This window comes from Sminthopsis crassicaudata, chromosome 3 (assembly GCF_048593235.1).
Source record: "Sminthopsis crassicaudata isolate SCR6 chromosome 3, ASM4859323v1, whole genome shotgun sequence".
NCBI classification, from domain to species: domain Eukaryota; kingdom Metazoa; phylum Chordata; class Mammalia; order Dasyuromorphia; family Dasyuridae; genus Sminthopsis; species Sminthopsis crassicaudata.
The window spans coordinates 439,672,968-439,692,686 of NC_133619.1; the positions used below are offsets into that span (position 1 = coordinate 439,672,968).

The following is a 19,719-nucleotide window of genomic DNA, read 5'->3' on the forward strand; positions in this document are numbered from 1 at the left end:
ATATGTACAGCCCTTTGAAAACATTAAAACCCTGTATAAATGTTAGCTATCATCATCATTATTATAAGAAAGATGGGAAGTGAGTTAAATTTGACTATATTATGGAACATGAAAGATTGAGTTCAAATTGCAACATAAAAAGATTTGACATATGAGGAACTTTGAGTCATATATAATCTTGAGTTATTGCTAGAGTGCAACAGGCAATGCATCAGCCTAGAATATTATTATAAGGAATGACCTACATCAAAATTGATCATTTTTTTTTTGCTAGATCAAATCAGATTTCAACTTTTTTGTCCATAAGTCAACAGAAATATTTATTTACAACCTACTATATATAAAGAATTCTCCTAGACACATTGAAAGATGGCAAAAAGATAAAAAAGAAAGTCTCATAATATCTGTTAAAGAAAGACACCACTATTTTTGTCTACAATTCTGATGATTCCTTTACTCAAATTTTCAGACAGATTGGTGTAAATCATTATATGATTTAAGTTGTTAGTTTGCGTTTTTCCAGAATTGAAGAATAAACAATCTTACTGGAAATTGATGCTATATCATATAAACTAATATGATATGATAGTAACTTTTTTAGCACTTTATTATTTACAAGCACTTTCCTTCTAATTCTGTAAGAGTGCAAATATTAGTATTCCCATTCTATAGATGAACAAACTGAGGCTGAGAGGTTAAGTAAGCCTTCATAGCCAGTGACCATTAGAAGCAAGACACAAACCCAGGGTCATGGAGTCCAAATCTAGGACTCTACACCCAGAAAACTTAAACAACAGAACAAAGCAAGGCAGTGTATGATTAAATGTGCTGAATAATAATAGTTGACTTTTATAAAGTGCTTTACAAAGACATACCATTTGAGCTCTATGACAACCCTGTGAGGCAGATGTGGTTATTATTCCCATTTTACAGATGAGAAATGACTGAGGGTGACTTAACCATGGCTAGTAGAGCTGGTAGGCGACACAGGTGGCAGTTAAATCCAGGTCAGTGTGGCTCTAGGTCTAGCATTCTATCCTCCACACTATATAATGCTACAGGATTTCAGAAGAGAAAGAAGTTACTGTTGCTCAGAATGGTCAAGGAAGATTTTGAGAGAGAATTATTTCTCCCTCTCAGCACCTTAGTTGTACCTCTGTCATGCACTTAACCTGGACAGAGTCCTTGACTTGGAAATCACATGGCCTCGGGTTTGAATCTACCTCAGACATTTAGTAGCTGAATTAAGATAGCTGACCTAAAAAGCAAGCATTCTATCTTTGATTTCCAGTTTGTATCTGATAGGGTTTGAAGTAAAGAAATCATAATATCTATTATATAAACTTAAAAACTATCAGTCTTATGGTAAAATATAAATAATTTTATCTACCATTTTACTATATAAGTTGAAAAGTACTCTAAACAAAGTCACTCCCTGATTAAAATATAGAATACCTAAAAAATCACTTTCCTAATTCTTAAGTCTAAAATTATAAACAGTTGACTTTTTCTCTGGCCCCCACAATTTTTTTTTCAGATCACATATTTACATTGGTTAATGGTGGCAGATTTTCTGCTCAAAGAACTGTTTAAAATTAATAAATAATTAAAAAATCATAAACCCTTAAAATTTAAGTAGGAGGCATTTCAAGCATACTTGAGATATCTGACAGTTCTACCTTAGTATTTTAGCTTATATGAATCATTTCAAATGATTAAGAATGCCTTAAACATTTGCTAATATGGTGCAAAGAAAGAATTCAAAAGTTATAACATCTCTTTTTGATTATATCTTTGACCAGACACTATACTAGAATTTATGGAACATTTCTGTTCTGGAAAAAAGACAGAAAACAAGTGTTAGTCTTTAGGGACAGACTATCATAATGTCTGTTGAAGAAAGAAGCAACTATTTCAAACGTCTACAATTCTGACAACTCTTTTACTCAAATTTTCAGATAGATCAGACATGATTTAAGTTGCTAGCTTTGTTTTGTTTTGTTTTGTTTTTTGAAAAGTACTAAACATTTCAATCCTATCTCCTTGACTTATGTTAGAATATTCAACTTCTAACACTGGAAGAGTGTGTGTGTCTTAGCTGCTAGTTAGAATTAGCAGGAGTATAGCCTGAAGAGGAATAAAGACATGGATAGCCTGGACATCCTTCTAAAAATGGAGGTTCTGGGAGGAATCAGACAAAGGGAAAGGCTGCAGGCTTAGAAGGTATTTCTATAGTAAGATGTAAGTGTAAGAGCTGAAGTGAGGATCCATTCATTGTAAAAAGGTTTCTGTGACATTAGGTACCATATATGGATATCATTTTAGATATATACCATGTTAAAATCCAAAAGAATCAAAGAGAACTGAATATGTTTCACTCATTTTTAGGATGGGTAACATAGAATGAATGGCTGCAAAGTATAAAGCAATACATACTACATAAGAATTGAAGAAGAGAAAAAGATGACAGAATCTTGAATATTAAAAAGTCATTGGTATAAATTAGAGGAATTAATTTCTGTATGATTTAACTTTCCAGGTCCATGACTCTCCCTTTAAAATGCCCCTCCTCAAACAACCTGTTATGTCTGAAAATATAATAGATAACTGACATGCTAAAAATAATTTGCTAACATTTTAGCCAGTCTTGTACCTGAATGTGAATAGTCATTTGAAAGAATATTTCCAATTGATTGCCATCATTAATTCAAATTCTACTCTTCTTCCTTTGTACGTGAGTCTTTAAGGAAATAGCATGGGAGCTACGAAGAAATGAGTGTTCATTCTAAAGATAGAGATGATAGAAAAATACCAACCCCATACTGTCTAGATCTGAAATTTCATCTATAATTCCTTTCAGTAAGTGAGATAATATTTTTAAAGGGCTAAGTACAATGTCTGGCATGTAGTAGGTATTATTTATAAATATTATTATATTTTCTTCCTTTCCTTCTTCCACTGATATCAAAGGACATCTCCCCTGTGATCTTTTTGTCTTAGTTTTCTAGGCCACTGACAAGTTCAATGACTTATCCATGATCACATATTCTCCATTATGCCAAAGCTGCCTCTAGACTCTATTGTACTGCATATATAAAACACAAAAATTCTCTTCCAACTGACATAACCAAGCAGGGAAAATCCTAAGAAATAGAATATGAGTACAGTTGCATTTTTCTAGCTTTATTTTTTTAGCATGGAAAATAAACATTTTAATTCTTTCTTCAGTTGCAATTTGTTTCAGGAAGTAAAAACAAGTATGAAACAAGAGATCTGAAATCAGTCCTTGCAGAGAGAGGCAGTGTAGGATAGATGAAAGAAATTTAGGAAGCCCCAGGTTTACACTGGTCAAATCACTCAACTTCTCACTTTTTTTCTGACAATTCCCTAGACTTTAAGTTATAGAGGAAGTCCTATTTTTCATTAACAGAGAAAGTTTCCTTTTTAGGAGGATGACAGACTAAGCAAATCACAGGTTCCATACAAAAATAATAATAAAAGACTTTAAAAATGGAGAAGAAGATTGGTAGAGTCATAGTATGTTCAGGCTTATTAGTAAACATGAAAGATGATGGAGAGGAGGCATGGGAAAAGGCAGTTATGAAGACTAAGAAGAACATGTGGGTATAAGGGACAGCAACTTTCTAGGGAACAACAGCAATCTTGGATCTTTTTTCTTTCCCTTTTTTTTGCAAGGCAATTGAGATTAAATGACTTGCTTAGGGTCACACAGCTAGTAAGGGTTAAATGTCTCAGATCAAATTTGAACTTAGGTCCTCCTAACTCTAGGGTTGACGGTCTGCTCACTGCACCATCCAATTGTCCCTTGGAGTCTTTTTTAAATTGAAGTAAAGACAAAGACAGAAAGGTAATGGCAGAAAGTTATGGTTCCACATAGACACATTTTAAACGTGTACTATGTAATATTTGTATGACCCAAAGTTCTGTTCTTGGCCTTCGAAACTTCTCTCTCAACATTGTTTCTCCCTGGATAAGTTAATTCCTTCAGCTTCAACTATTATTTCTAGTCAGATGATTCCCAAATCTATGCATAGCTTAGATCTTTTCTCAAACTCTAGTTCCTCATTTCCAAATATATGATGAAAATTTCCATTCGGATATCCTGTCATCACTTCAAACTCAAGATGTTTAAAATTGACCAGTTTTTCCCTCCCAGATCCAGCTCTACATCCTGTTTTTCATTTTCTCTCAGACATTCTCTCAGAACTGAGAATCTTAGTCATTTTTGAGTCTTCTATTTCCCTTTCTCCAATAGTTACCAATCCTGTCTTTCTCCATTCACAATAGTTCAGTATCCTACCATCTCATGTTCGAATTACTACAGAAGATACCCAACTACTCTATTTCCCCTTTTTCAGTGTTTTACCTTTTAAGCTATCCTGGTATTGAGGTCCATTGTATTAAATAGAAATATACTTCAAATCTACAGACAATAAGTCAGAATTGAGTTAAAAAATTATCCAAGGTCACTAATGATTAGACATGATATGGGTATATTAGTTCTGACTCAACATTGCAACCAAAGAAACTTGCCAATATCAATATCCCTTATGTTTATTTAATAATGTTAATTCGTTTGTTAATGATCTTATTAAACCTTCAATGGCTTCCTATTTCACAGAAGATAAAGTCCAAACAGCTTAGTTTAGCACCCATGACTCACCACAATTTGACTCTCACATAGTTCTCTAGCCTTATCTCTACTGATCTCTTCTAATCAAACCAGTCTTTTCATTATCCCTGAAAAACAACTTGTAATTCCAACTTCTGTACTTCTACTCTTGACATCACTCCAATGTGAGCTCCTACTTCTTCCCGGGCTTTTGACATCTGAGTCATCTTACAAGACCCACTTGTCCTTTATTCCAAGAAACCTTCTCTGACTTTCTCAGATGAAATCATGGAATCATAAGCTCACAAATTTATAGATCAGAAAGACCTCTAAGATGATCTACTTAATTCCCTTATTTCACTGAGGTAATCTTTTCTTGATCTGAATTCCTTCTTTTCAGGAAATTATGAATTGGCATTTAAACATTTGCAAACCTGTTATTGGGAGTTTTCTCTCTACACGGCTTAAATCCCCAGAATACATAAGATAATGCTAGTGCTGCTGGTCAACACAGAGAAGCTGGGAAAAGCAGTTCTTTTAGAAGAGTTCAGTTTTAGACTTATTGAATTTCAGGTAGTAATAATTCTACCATTTAGATATGTTCACTAGGTGATTGGAGATACAGGAATAGAGCTCATATGAGAAATCAACTTTGGAAACATGGATTTGAGAGAAAACTATGAAGGATGGGTGTTAATAAAAATATATAAATTCTAAGATATGAAAGAAAATTGAAGATGAAAAATAGACTACTCAATTTTCTAGCAAAAAATGACAGTGGTAATATTAAAGATTTTTTTTTTTATTCTGAAAGCCCAATAGTAAAGATTCAAGTAAAAAAAAATGCAGAAGAAATAAAGGCAATGGGCAGAGATGAGTTGAGTAATGGAAGGAAAGAGACAAACTAGGCTCTATAAAGGAATAACTATTTCACAATTCTTAGTAGTAGTAGTAATAGCTGACAATCACTGCAATTTTCAAAGCTCTTTATGTGGTATCCCATTAGGTTGTGAGCTATTATACTCCATTTCACAAATAAGGAAATTGAAATTATTTACTCATGGTCACACATCTTGGAAGTATCTGGGGGACAATTCGATCTCAGATCTTCCTTACTCCAAGTAAAAATTTTGTCAATTATGCCTACTCTTCAATTGTTAACTTTATCCACTAGTACCTGGTAGTTACTTAGCTACCAGAAGTAGCCGCAACATTAGTAGTAGCATTTACAGTCCCTGTCTTGTTTGATCCTGAAAACAACCATTTGAGAAAGGCACCCTAAATGTTATTAACCTCCTCATTTTACATTTTTCCCATGGGAAAACTGAAGCTCTGCGATCTGTCAGGTAATTAGCAGGACAATTCTGGAGGGAATAAATAAGCCTGGAAGTAAAGAGGGCAATCCAAGCTAAGATCTTAGTCAGTAACAAGAAAGCCGACTGAGACTAATTTCAGTGATTTCAAAATTTCCTAGTACTTTGTCCTTAAGAATTAATCAGGGGCAACTCTTTCTCCCCTTCCTTGCACTAGTTTCTAAAGCTAGCTTCCTGCCTCAATGAGTATGTGTCCTGCCTTTTATTATCCTCATACAGTGTCTCAACTGTTTATACCTGCTACATGTTCCAATCATACTGACCAATATGCCACATTGCTGTAATGATCAGTAGCAGTATTCCTAGACTCCTTCGAAAGTATCCTTATTTGGCTTGAATTTGGGCTCAGAGTCAAGAAATCTGGGCTTTAGGGCCAATTCAGTCCTAATTAAATTGGTAACCTTAAGGTATTCACTCAGCTAGTCAATAAACATTCATAAGGTGCCTATCATGAGCCTGATACAGTGCTAAGAGCTGGGAGTACAAATAAAGTGTGTCAGTCCCTGCCCTCAAGGAGTTCATGATTTTGTGGGGAAAACAGTGCACAAACAACTGTGCATAAACAAGTTATGTATAAGATGAATTGAAGATAATCGACTGAAGGAAGGTATCAGAAATAAAGGAGTGAGGCAAGGCTTTCTGGAGAAGAAGGGATTTTAATTGGGACTTGAAGGAAGGGAGGATGCAGAGATGAGAATGGAGAATATTCCAGCCATGGGGGTCAGCCGGTGAAAATGCCAGTCAGGAAATGGAGTGTCTTGTTTGATGAATAGCTAAGAGTCTAATGTCACTGGAAGCATCTGGGGAGGAGGGGATGGAAGAGGAGGAGAGAGGCTTTGTAAGAAGAAGACTGGAAAGGTAGAGGGAGATTATAAAGGATTTTGAATACAAAACGGATTTTATTTTTGACAATGGAGACAATAGAGGCCTACTGGAGTTTATGGGGATGGTGTGGGGGGGGGGGACTGATGTTTTTGGAAGATCATTTTGACATTTTATTGGAATATAAAAGACTCCTGGGTAGTGGGGAGACCTACTAGCACTATTGCAAGCCTGCAGCCATGAAGTGATGAGGACTTGCATTTAGGGTTGTAAGCTTCAGTATTCACATCCAAAAACTTATGAAATCGGCTTCTATCCAGACCATCCACAACTCAGGCTATAGATACCCTCGCAGTCATGGAACAGTATCAAAGTATTCAACAGCTGCTGTGGGATTCATCCAAGGGTGTCAGGGTTAGGAATTGAGCGGGGCCAGTGAGAATGTTAGGCGAGTTGGAGAAGAGACTGGATGGTCTTTGAGGCCCCTGCGACTCTAAGACTAAGTGAAGTCTAGTCAAAGCTGGCTTTCAATGGTTAAGCCCTACTTAAAATACAATAATAGTATTTTATTTTCAAAGTATATACAAGGTAGTTTTCAACATTCACCCTTGCAAAACTTTGTGTTCCAAGTTGTTCTCTCTTTGTTCCCCCATCCCTTCTCCTAGACTGCAAGTAGTACAGTATATGTTAAACATGTGCAATTCCTCTATACGCTGTACCTCCACCTTTATCATGCTGGCCAAGAAAAAAATCAGATCAAAAAGGGGGAAATGAGAGACAGGGAAAAAAAGCAAGCAAACAACAACAAAAAAGATCAAAAGACTATGTTGTGATCCACACTCAGATCCCACAGTCCTCTCCTTGGGTGCGGATGGCTCTCTCCATCACAAGGCCATTGGAATTGTAAAATCCTATTTTTAATATTAAAAATGTTAAATTGCCTTTGAAACCACCAGAGGGAGCCCACGAGTTTCAAGAGGATGGAAAAGGAGATGAACAGAAATGTTAAAATGTTAACATAGAATATCGCCTTCTTTTTAGGGCAGCTTTTTTAACTTTTAACTTTACTTTTTGTAGTGCTTCCTCACTACTTTTGTAGTGTAGGCACTACAACTCTCTGACATTTGAAAGAGAGCAAGCCCAAGATCTGATGTTGACTGTTACCCGCCCAGCCCGGCCTTCCCCATTCTAGCCAGCCCTAAACGCGCACTTTCTTCCCGCGCATTGCTCACAAGTGACAACAATGACCACTGCCCAGTTCATCTTTATTCTAAACTTTGGAGGAAGTTTCGGGTGTGGTTTCCTTACATTGTTTATGGCCAAGCTATCAAATTAGAGCCCTGGGTAAGCACTCAAGTGATTTTTATTTCTTGCTTTGGGTCGAGTTAAGCAGACTGTTTAGGTTTTGAAATGAAAAACTACCTACACCTCTGGCACAAATGCGGCTGTGGGAAAAGCACTAGGTCTACGATCACAGAACTTTCTCATTGGATGTCCTACAATTATCTCAAACTTAACATGTCTCCCAAGGCCTTCCTTCTTCCCAACTTTCCCATTATTATTAAAAGTACTTTTTCAGCTATCCAGGCTTGAACCCTTGGCTCCTCACTGACACTTAACTTACATATATAATCTGTTGCTAAATCTTGTTATTTCTATGTTCTAATATACTCTTCTTTATTCACATACTTTCATGATAAACACTCATTACTTTTTCTATTTATTTTTAACATTAATTTTTTTAAATTCAAAATTCTATCATTCTCATCCTTCTTTTACTCCTTGAGAAGGCAAATAATATGATATCAATTATATATGGGAAGTCATGCAAAACATGTTTCTATATTAACCATGTTACAAAAAAAAAAAAAAAAAAAAAACAAGAACAAGCCAAAATGAATAAAGGAGGCTTTAATCTGCATATCGCTTAGATTACTGCAGTACTACTCTACTGGGTGTCTCCATTCCAGTCCATTCTCCAGTTAGTTGCCAAAGTGATTTTTCCTAAAATACAGGTATGACTACAGCCCCATCCCCACCCTCACCCCCTGTCAAAAACTCCAATAATTCCGTTACTGAAAAAAATCAACTATAGAATCTGACTTCTTTCTAGACTTTCTTATATTTGATTCCCTTCCATATACGTAATCTGCCAACACTGGCCTTCTTAATATTCTTCACATAAAACCCTATCTCTCAACTCTGGATTTGCAGTAGATGTCCTCCATAATTAGAGGGCATGGTTATGAAATTCCATATTCCATTGCCTTAGCCTCCTAATTTCTCTAATTTCCCTCCCAATTTCTGCTGAATCACTCCTTTTCCTCCCCTCCCCAATCAGTGCCTTCCTTTTAAATTATCTTCCTTATTTTATTTATATATAGATATTTGTATATTCTAGCCTTAAGAACAATATATTAGCTCCTTGAGGAAAGAAATCATATTTTTGTCTTTCTTTATATCCACATCATTTAGCACAGTGGCACATAGTAAGTTCTTAGTAACTGTTTTTTATCTGGCTTTCTACTTTTATGATATCTCTAAGTGACTATCTCCTTGAGCCTAAGTTTCTCTGTTTATAAACTGAATGTTAGACTTATTCCCTTTCCCTAATGCCTGGTCCTAGGCACAATTAAGAGCTCTTGAAAACCGTTCAGACTTAATTGGTTTAAGGGAGGGTGTCCTATTCCCTCTGGAACCTTATTGAGGTTTTCAATTGCACCCAGGAATCTAATGGACTTATTACCAATATTGTCCTTCATTTTGTGAGTATTTCCCCTTGATATAGCTATTTTGTCTTGCTGTCTTGTTGTGTCATGTTTCTTCTTTCTAGGGACTCAGGTCATAGCTCTTTCATACTTAGTGGCTGTTTTCTTTAATGACTATTGTAATATACATACATATATACACCTCTCTCTCTCTCTCTGTATATATATATACACACACACACACACACACACACACACACACACACAATAGATGTACACATATCTATCTACCTACAAATATATACAACAGGAACTGATTCACTTTTTAATATATTACCTTCCACAAACTGCACACTTCACAGGTCGCCAGGCATGTTTTAGCTATTACTCAAGCCTCTACAGAATGGATAAAAATCATTAGCTTAAGCAATAGAATGCCAGGACTGTTGTTGGCAAACTAAAAGGAGAAAAAGAAAACATTGGCTACTCCGAAAGCCAAACCACAAGAAAGCCATGTGTGTATATACACAAAACCCCACCCTCATGGGCACAGGTAAAAACAATCTTTAAGCAACTTTCACCTGCATCTCTCCTCTAGAAAATAATGAGGCAGAGACAGGGGGATGTAACTTCTGCCCAAACTACTAACCCAGACTGCTGACCCACAAAATAAATAAAAAATACCAAAAAAGAAACAAATGCTGAAAATGTATGGGGACACTATTACCACAGGCTCACTGAACCAATCAATTAAACACTTATGTGCTTAATGATGTGCTAGGCATTGTGCTAACAATACTAACAAAAATCTGGTCATTCCTTTGAAAGTCAATAAAGACTCAACAGGATTTTTTTTTTTTGCAAAGTTAATCAGATATGTTTCTAAATTTGGACCCAGATTGCAAGGTCATCTTACCAAAGTTATAAATGAGTAGTGGCCAAATAAGTACCACAAGGTTAAATTCTGCGGCCAGTGCTATTAGATTGAATGCTTAATGATGTCCTCCTCATGTAATATTTGGAGATCCCTTTGAATTCTCAAAGATGATGCAAATGAATCTATGAAAAATTGAAAAACTTTGAATGCCAAACCTGATGACAAACTATCACATGAGGACCATCCTAGCTAAGTTTGAATAGACTTATTATCAAAGAGTTCCAGGTGATAGATAGGCAGATATACAACATGTATATATTTGTAGGTAGATAGATATGTGTACATCTATTGTGTGTGTGTGTGTGTGTATACATACATATATATATATATATATATATATATATATATATATATACAGAGAGAGAGAGAGAGAGAGAGAGAGAGAGAGAGAGAGAGAGAGAGAGAGGTGTATATATGTATGTATATAACAATAGTCATTAAAGAAAACAGCCACTAAGTATGAAAGAGCTATGACCTGAGTCCATAGAAAGAAGAATTCTTACCAATGAAATCACAGCTCTTTTGAAATACTGATGACTTGAGATGGGGAAAAAAAGAAAGCAGACTCATTAAAGATAATAATATCAAATTCAGCATTGGAGGTTGTGATGAATACTTTGAAAAAACTGGACTGAAATTTGAAATGACCTTGTAGAAGAAAAAGAATAAGTCAATAGGGATCCTACAAAGTAATTTACTTAGCAGAGAAAAAGGCAGGGAGAGAACAATAAAATACAGAATAATTTTGACTTTTTCAATCAGGAAGAGTGTTATAGGTGATAGTGGACCAAACCGGATTAATAACATTTTTGTATTTTAAAATTAAAAGAATTAAGCAGGATATTAATACTTATAGTTTATAATACTTGTAAGCTGTGTTTGAACAGAAATACACAGCCTACTGGTTGCATGGGACCTATAACATTCTCAAGTCCTACCTAAAACAGATTAAAATGTAATTGGGAAATATTCAACAAAATAAGTAACAGTATAATACAACACAGGTGCTAGTACATTTTAAAACTAAATCAATATACAATTTATATGGCTCCTTATATAAAGTTACATGACCCTATTTCTATTTGATCCTGACACTACTGATGTAGAAGACCTGTGAGTAAATTCTTCCAACATATTTAAGATAAATTGAATCTTTACTAGAATGCAGCTTTGGAAAGAGAATACAATAATTAAAGGGGTCAAATAAAAAATCATGGAACAAAGTTTAGAGAAATTTAACTTTGTCTCAAAAATGGAGAGTCAGGGGGTTCTTAAATCACATAAGAGATATTTTACGAGTGTCTGTGAGTAATTCTTTGAATACAAGACAACAGGGAATAGGCTAAAATTGAAATAAGAAAGGTTTAGACATTTTAAAAGAACTGCTGATCAAAATTCTGCAATACTGGAACATATCATGATTTTAGAGTTTCCTTCTAGGGCAATTTTTATGAAGATAAATAGCTATCTTCCTTGGATAAGTTTAATATAGTTTTCCCCAGAGGTAGTAAAATGGAATAGATAATGCTTTAAGGTTTCTCTAAGCAATTCCTGACATTCAAATAGCAGAGCTGAAGCTAGGAAAGACTAAATCTAGATTAAAAGATGTAATCATTGGATTAATTTACCCAAGAATTCTTGCACTTTTCAATCCTGAACAAAGCCTACTTTACAAGTAGTTTTGGCCTCAATTTCTCAAAATAGAGCAAGGAACATGCAAATACATTGAAAGTAAATGATACTCTATATTTTATACTTGTAATCAATTGAATCTAACAACTGAGAAAAAGAAGTCACTATAGAAAAATGTTTCTGAAGACAGAAATATGCTCTTTCATAACTCTACTATCAGCAATAAATATCTCAATCTTTCCTGGAAGAATTATTCATTCCTCAGCTAGAAGAACACTGGCGAAAAGATCAAGGCAGACAGTGGAGAAAAGAGCTAGGAATATATATTTTTTTAATTGCTTAATAGTATCTTTATTTCTTGAGATTTCAAAAAACTAGTGTCAGAGACAGTATTTTATAGTACAAAGAATGTGTGTAATATTTTTCTTTTATAAACTATAGCTACAATAAATACTCAGCAGCTGATTTTAAATTAAGCAAACTGGACACTAGACCCGTATCCATTTTTAAAAATCAAGAATTAATGCTAAGAGGTCAAAAAAAATCACAGATTTAGAGGTGGGGCTACATAGTTCAAACCTTTCATTTTTACAGAGGAGGAAACTGAGAGTCAAGATGGCCAACATCATATACACAATTTTAAACATAAATATCAGGAGTCATTTTTGAACCCAGGTCCTCTGGAGCCAGGATTTTTTCCACTATACCATGCTAATACTTTTTCTTTTTCTCCCATATCTTTCTTTCCAGAAGTTAGCTTTGTTGTTGTCGTTATTTTTAAACTGTATATATAAAAAGTTCTGCACAGCACTATTGTGAAATTCTAGTTAAACTGGGTGGGTAGCAATAACTTGAATAGCAAAGCATATTTTCAATACATTACAGGATTCTATTTTTGTTTTAATTTATTAAAGAAAACCCACCTTGGGAGGAAATGCAGATTAAGCGTGACTCAGATGAGTGTGCAAACATCTATCAAATATAACCCTCTACACTGGAGGATTCAGATTTTTGTCTATCTGCTTTCTCACCAAAAAAAGTTGATTTTCAAATAAGTCCTTACTTCTTCAGTTCATGATAAATACAACATATTTAGAAGGAACAAATTGGGCTAAATTCATAAGAAACAACAAACTGAGCAAAATCAGATTTTTTAAAAGTAACCTTTCAACTCTTTCTAAAAGCTCCCTTACCCTTAATGTTTGATGTAAGATAACATCCCAGCACAATAGCAATCCACAATAATTCTCTCAGGAGTTAAAGAAAGAAGCCACTTCCTGAAGTTGTAGAGTGAGCAAAATAAGGGACAGGAATCCAAAGGAGAAAAAGATCCTCAAGGACACTACCACCCCCAGAAAGAACATAACTCACAAGTGCCAAAACAAACATTTTCTCAGGGGTGCCAGAGTTAAAAGTTGTCCTTGAGCACCTTAGACATGAAGCCGCCAGTCTTTTCCAGGAGAGCCATGCTATTGCTCAGACAGGCATATCTGCATTTTCTAATGGGCTAACTTTGAAAATGAAAATTTACACTACACACAATGCACAAGCTTGGACCAATAGAATTATTAGGGCTAATCTTCACATGCATGATAAGCAGGCTCTCCTTCAAAATCCTAGCAGCAGGCTCTGAATGTACTTGACAATTTGTTTGCATTCCAGAATTCTTGGGTACTACATCATCCTATTAAGGATCTTGTGCTTAGTATTTCTCCTACTTTTTCCACCACTCATCTCCAGCAAATACTATATGAATTGCTTTTGTCTTAATAATGTAACTGCCATTGTTCACATCCCACAGAATTAATTATAATAATAACAAGAATGATAGCTAGAATTTATATCCTTTAAGGTTTGTAAAGCCTTTAAATATATTACCTCATTTTACCATCACAACCACTCGGGGTGGGGGGGTAGATGCTATAATTTGCCCCCATTTTACAAATAAAGAAACAGGCAGACAAGAATTACCCAGAATCTCACAACTAAGAAGCATCTGAGGCTAGATTTAAACTCATATTTTCTTTTCTCTAGGTCTAGGGCTTTATCCATTGAATCACCTAGATTAAATTTGTGACTACAGACTAAGCTATGTGCTTAGTGGTATCAGGGCCAAGGTCTGCCATTGATTAGATTAGTACCAGGGCTGAGGATGGATAGTACCTACTACAGAAAAGGAATGTTATTTGAATCAGAAGCCAGGGCAAACTATAAGATTGGACTGGATCAGTAAAAAGGGTCCTTCACAGTCCCAAATCCAAGGGTCTGGAGCTATGTAGGAAATAGGTTACAAGAGGAGGAACTCAGGTGGGAAAGTCAATGCTAGGTGGGAAGATCAGGAAACAAGATATCAGAAAGAAAATATTCTATTTCCAAAGCTACTTTGTTTTCTACTCCTCTTCTGGATCCTGCCACAATCTTCTGGTGACTTGTCAGTCAAACCTCCTAAAGCCCAGCTGTACCAGGAAGTGTGTGGGTTTATATATTCAGGAAAAGTGCTTGAGCCTGTGTTTCCAGTCAGTTTTTCCCATCCCATGGGAACATTTTGCAAGTGGAGTTTAATTAGGATTAAGGTATTTTCAAAGAAATTACCAATTTCCTTTAAAAATATCAACAAAATATCTCATTGTCAAGTGACAAAATACCGAATTAAGAAAAAAAATTAACTTAAAAAGTCCTAAAAAAAGGTGATCTTGTGTCTCAAAAGTAAAATTTCTCTTTAATTCTTACTTTCTTTAATGAGTTTACATACACATTGACTTAAACTTGAAACATTTCTATCAAATTCAACATATAGATGGGATATTGCAGTAAAAATACAAGTTGAGGATGGAACTTGTGATTGACATGGTTACATTGTTTCAGGGAACTCATAGTTGAAGAAATTTTCTCTGCCTATATAGATCAGGATCTCAGAAAGATGATGTCAAATTCAAAGAGAAACGGGTTGGTAAGTGGATGGGGAGATCCTAAACTATATATAAACATCCCAGGAAGCTGCACATTGACTTCATTTAGAAATATTATCTTTGTTTTATTATGGTTTTATTTATTTTGTGGAATATTTCCCAATTGCATTTAATCTCTTTCTGGCCATACTCAGAAGTATTGTGGATCCGGGTGTATTGACACCTCTGCCCTAAGATGTTAAATGGATTTCCCAGGAACACAAGGCCAGAATCACTATGAGGCAGACCTGCAAAATATATCATCTTGTTCAGAGTACAGCTCTACTATGTAAAACTGTTAGGATTCTTACAAGGTGCTAAGTCACTGGAATGAACAGAGACAATAATTATCTAATTTAGCATAGTTCAGTATGATTGATCTGATCCTACAAGGAGATGTTATGGGTCAGAACTTGAGACAAAGGAGTTCACTCATTGGTTCATACATTAGACTTCATACCTTTAGAGAGATATATAAGGAGGAAAGGAAAAGCCTGCTCATGGACTTTGGGAGATTCACAACTAGGACTGACTTCCTTGAGATTCACAAGCCCACCCACAAACCCACTCTCTGGGAGGAGGAGTCAAGGTTCATTCCCACTTCCACTGTTGTGCTGGCTGGAGACCTTCAGACAAGAGCTCTTGGGAACCAAGGAGAGAGATAGGCCTCCAGAAAACTAGCTGAGCCCCAAGTAAAGGAGATAAGATTTTGAAGGACACAATAAAGGATCTGGACTTTAAGTCCTGGCTGCATTTGAGGTGATTATTGAAACTGAATTGAAGCCAAGGCTGCTTCCAGAAGCTCTTCAAGAAACCTGCTCCCAGAGAGCAATTATAATTTAGAGGAACAGAATGTTACATAAAACAGTTAGATAGCACAAATGGGCTCCACAAAAAGTTCCCAACCCCATAAATTTTGTATAGAGAATTATCCCTTATTTTAAGCTAAGTGATAAAATAATTGGAATGCTGGATTTGGAATCAGGAAAACCTGGATTCAAATTCTAATTCAGATATACTACATAAGTCATCCTGGCCAAATCACTTAAACTTACAGAATTTCAGTTCCTTTATCTGTAAAATGTATCTAATAGCACCTATCTTATAAAGTTATTGTGAAGATCAAGTGAGATAACATATATAAATGCTTTACAAACCTTAAAGCTCTCCTTAAATGCTAGCTATTATCATGCCTGAAGAATTCTTTTTTTGGTTTCCTTTAAAAAAGAACTCCACCATAATGTTCCATATATTGTAATTCTTTGGTTCTAGCTTTTCTTGGTTATTTTTTTCTAGTTATACCATAGTTTCCAGAATCTTGGAATCATCTCTGTCAGTTTCCCAACCAGCTAAAGAAGTCCTTGTTTATAATAAAGTGGAAATTAATTCATGGAAATGAAGCAATTTTTTCACAGGAGATGAGATTGAGTCAGTAAATATAATACAGCCAAAAAGATAGTTGGAAAAATGTCTTCAAAAAGTAATTAAACAAAATCTTCAGTAGGTGTTGGATAAATGGATTCTTTCTACAAATAATATATTCTGATATTTAAGTTATATTGTAAATTACTTAATTTTACAAACAAAAGAACAAAGGGAATAACAGAGTCCTATATGTAATCAAAGAGGGTAAAGGATAAAATCAGCATAACTCAATGTCTCTATTTTCAAGGAAATATTTTATTTATCAACACCTAGAGTTTCTAACTCTAGTTTCTCTCTTTCTACAACTGCTTATTAGTTACTTCTACCTTATTTAGCATATACAAGCTGCTGAAAGGAATAACAAATTAAGGGTATGGATATCTACCACATTTATTGTTATGTGTGGGTATTTGTATGTGCTAAATTCCATATGTGAAGTCCCCAGATAAATGATATTCATTCTGGAAGAAAATCTTCCCTGAAATCCCCTAACCCTGTTTCCACCTAACCAACTCAGTAGTCACATTTTGATTTCAGCCTATTTCAACTCACTTTTTGAAAACTACCAATTATGATTTTTTCCTCACATACGCACAAAACCCCAACTATGATGGATGTCACCTTTTACTTAATGATCTGATCCTAATGTCCCACTGAAAAACCATCTAGTCACAAGGTCACTGAATGCCTATGACATAGAACTTACTTTTATGTCTCTAACATTTTTGATCTTCCAGGGCCAAAAATCCTCCCTGCTCCCTACATAGACTTAAAAGAGTCATGCGTCATCTTAAGTACTTCTTAATCTTAATCCTTCCCTCTCAAATTACCCCCAATTTATCCTATGTATATTTTGTTTGTATACAGTTTTCAGCATGGTGTTTTCTGCATTAAAGTGAGCTCTTTGTGAATAGGGACTGAGGTTGTTTGTTTGCTTGTTTGTTCCCTTATTTTGTATCCCCAAGACTTAGCATGATTCCTGGATATGAGGCACTTAATAAAGGCTCCTAGGCTGAGTTGGCTGATCTGGAGTGTGTCTTAGTGAGGAAAGGCAGAGTGCTGTCATTTGTATCTCAGTCACATGATCACCAATGTATTATTGGGTTTTATGAGACGAATCCTGCCACGACTATGGCAAGAGCAGCTTTCAGAGAGGTTCCTTGGAGGGTGGTGAGACACTAGATCCAGCTGAAGTGAAATGATTCTGATTCTCCAACCTGCTGGCCAGAAATGGAAGAAGCATCATCCTGCACGAGGCTGATTGAGATGGATTGTGAAAATCTTGCTGAATGATAATATTACAGAATAATATCTGTGGATATTATTGGATAGCTCTGCAAAACACCACAACTTTCCTTACACTTAGTTGGTCACATGCAAATAGATAACAATACAGTGGCACATTGGTCGTTCTGTTCAATGTCCTTCAAGGAGACTTGATATCTATAGTATGGAAGCATAGGCAACAAAGCAGAGTATGCATAACGTTCTAGATGCAGCTAATATGCCTCCTCAGAGAAAAAGAGGAAGGAAGTACCAATCGCAAATGCTTGAGTTCCAAACTCTAATCCCAAATTGGATTGGTGGTCAGACAAGCCTTAAAAGAGGTGGACAACATAATATCTGCTTCTATACTATCTTCCCCCATTACCAAGAAGTAAAAGGTCATAGGGTTGAACCAGACAAATGGATAAATCCCTAAATGTCTAATACTATGTAGTATAATAGAGTGAAAAAAATTGTTGGATCTGATATGTGCTCCCTAGAATTAGGATGGGATGGAAAGTATACTGCCTCATAAAACTGTCTCAGTTAGTATCAGCAATCCATTATTATAAAACATAACACACTAGCATAAGCAGCAAAATGTGATTAGCAACTATTTACACTTAATTTATTTCAATACATAAAGTCTCAACCATTCCCAGTCCCTCCCTTAAAGTCCTTATCAGAATGAATCTTTGTTCATTCATCTTAATTTACTTTTCTTAAATGTTCAACAATTAAATCTTAATAGTGTGTTTTTATTTTATTCAAAACAAAAGTGTTTGTGACAAATAATCAAAGACAACATTTATTTAGAAAAATGGAGACATTGATGATAAAAAAGACAGTAACTTGATAATGAAGAGAAAATTCCATATGTGAAAGAGAAAGTGTAATTTAAAATAGAGAATCTTAATGTGATGCTTGTAGTCTTATTTTAAAATTATGTTTATAACTATTTCAATATAATTTCTGTCATTTGTAATTCTGTACATTCTATTTTGTGCACTAAAAAAACCATTATTCCATGAAGAGGCTAGAGGCTCTATTAAATCACTGAAGGGGCACATCACAAAAAATGAAAAACTTATCCCTTATTTAGATGACACAATAACAACAAGATACAAAGGGAAAAACACTAAGAAGAAATGGTACAAATGTGAGCCTCAACACAACAAGCTTTTAAACACTTTCCTCAGCAAAGAAGAGAGATTTGATAAATATTTTAACCAAATTCTAGGAAAAGAACTAAGAGATTTTTTGAATGTCTTTTACATGGCAAAAAAGTAGAAAGAGAAGCATGAAAATTCTATCATATTACCACATAAAAGTAATAAGGGATCACAGGTGAACAGTAGTAAAGCATTTCAGACACTAATCACACTGAATAGAACTTCAAATTAATTGCATTCCTTCTGTTTCAATTGCTAACACTTCTAGGTTGCCATGGAGATTTAGATGTCCATGGTGTCATCTTCAATTAATTTGCCTTTTCAAAGGTGTCAAAAACAATAAAAATTATTTAGTTGTACATAAATATGCTGCCATTGAATGAGTCATGATACTGGGAGACCATGGGCTTAGTACTAACTTTCTAGTCATGATGATGAATTTGGACTGAGCCATTCACCTTTCACCTGATTACTCTCAAATGGAAAAAAAAAAAAAAAAAAAAAAAAAAAAAGATTGTCATCTTTGTGGGAGGGAAAGTAAGGAATAGCTGAATGTCCTCATCTGTAGATAAATCTACCTCAAATCTCAGATTTCAAATTATTCCCACTAAAACAACAGTAATAACAACAGATACTAACTACACTCAAAACAATCCTTTATGTTTTGTAAAGTGGGGGTGAATTGTTTTACTGCTAATTGTTCCAACCAGAGGTGCAGAGATGGAATTTCTTTTCTGCCAGACAAATTAATCACATGCACGTTTATCATAAGCAAAATATGCTACCTTCTCATTCAATCCTCA

General features: G+C 35.0%; 1 protein-coding gene across 15 annotated transcripts in view; it reads right to left on the minus strand.

The window, feature by feature from the left end:
* The window catches only part of RAPGEF4 (Rap guanine nucleotide exchange factor 4), a 336,971-nt gene that overhangs the window by 135,514 nt on the left and 181,738 nt on the right, over positions 1-19,719 (minus strand). For 2 of the 15 annotated variants that reach the window (XM_074303113.1, XM_074303112.1), the window contains exon 1: positions 13,299-18,571. The exons of 11 other annotated variants lie outside the window; for them this stretch is intronic. Coding sequence is in view for 2 of the 4 variants with exons in the window: in XM_074303110.1 (XP_074159211.1) it covers positions 13,535-13,573 (39 nt within the window). In the remaining 2 variants the exon portion in view is untranslated. Of the gene's footprint in view, positions 1-13,298; positions 18,572-19,719 lie in introns of those variants that run through there. 2 more of the 15 variants (XM_074303110.1, XM_074303111.1) reach the window with 2 other exon arrangements.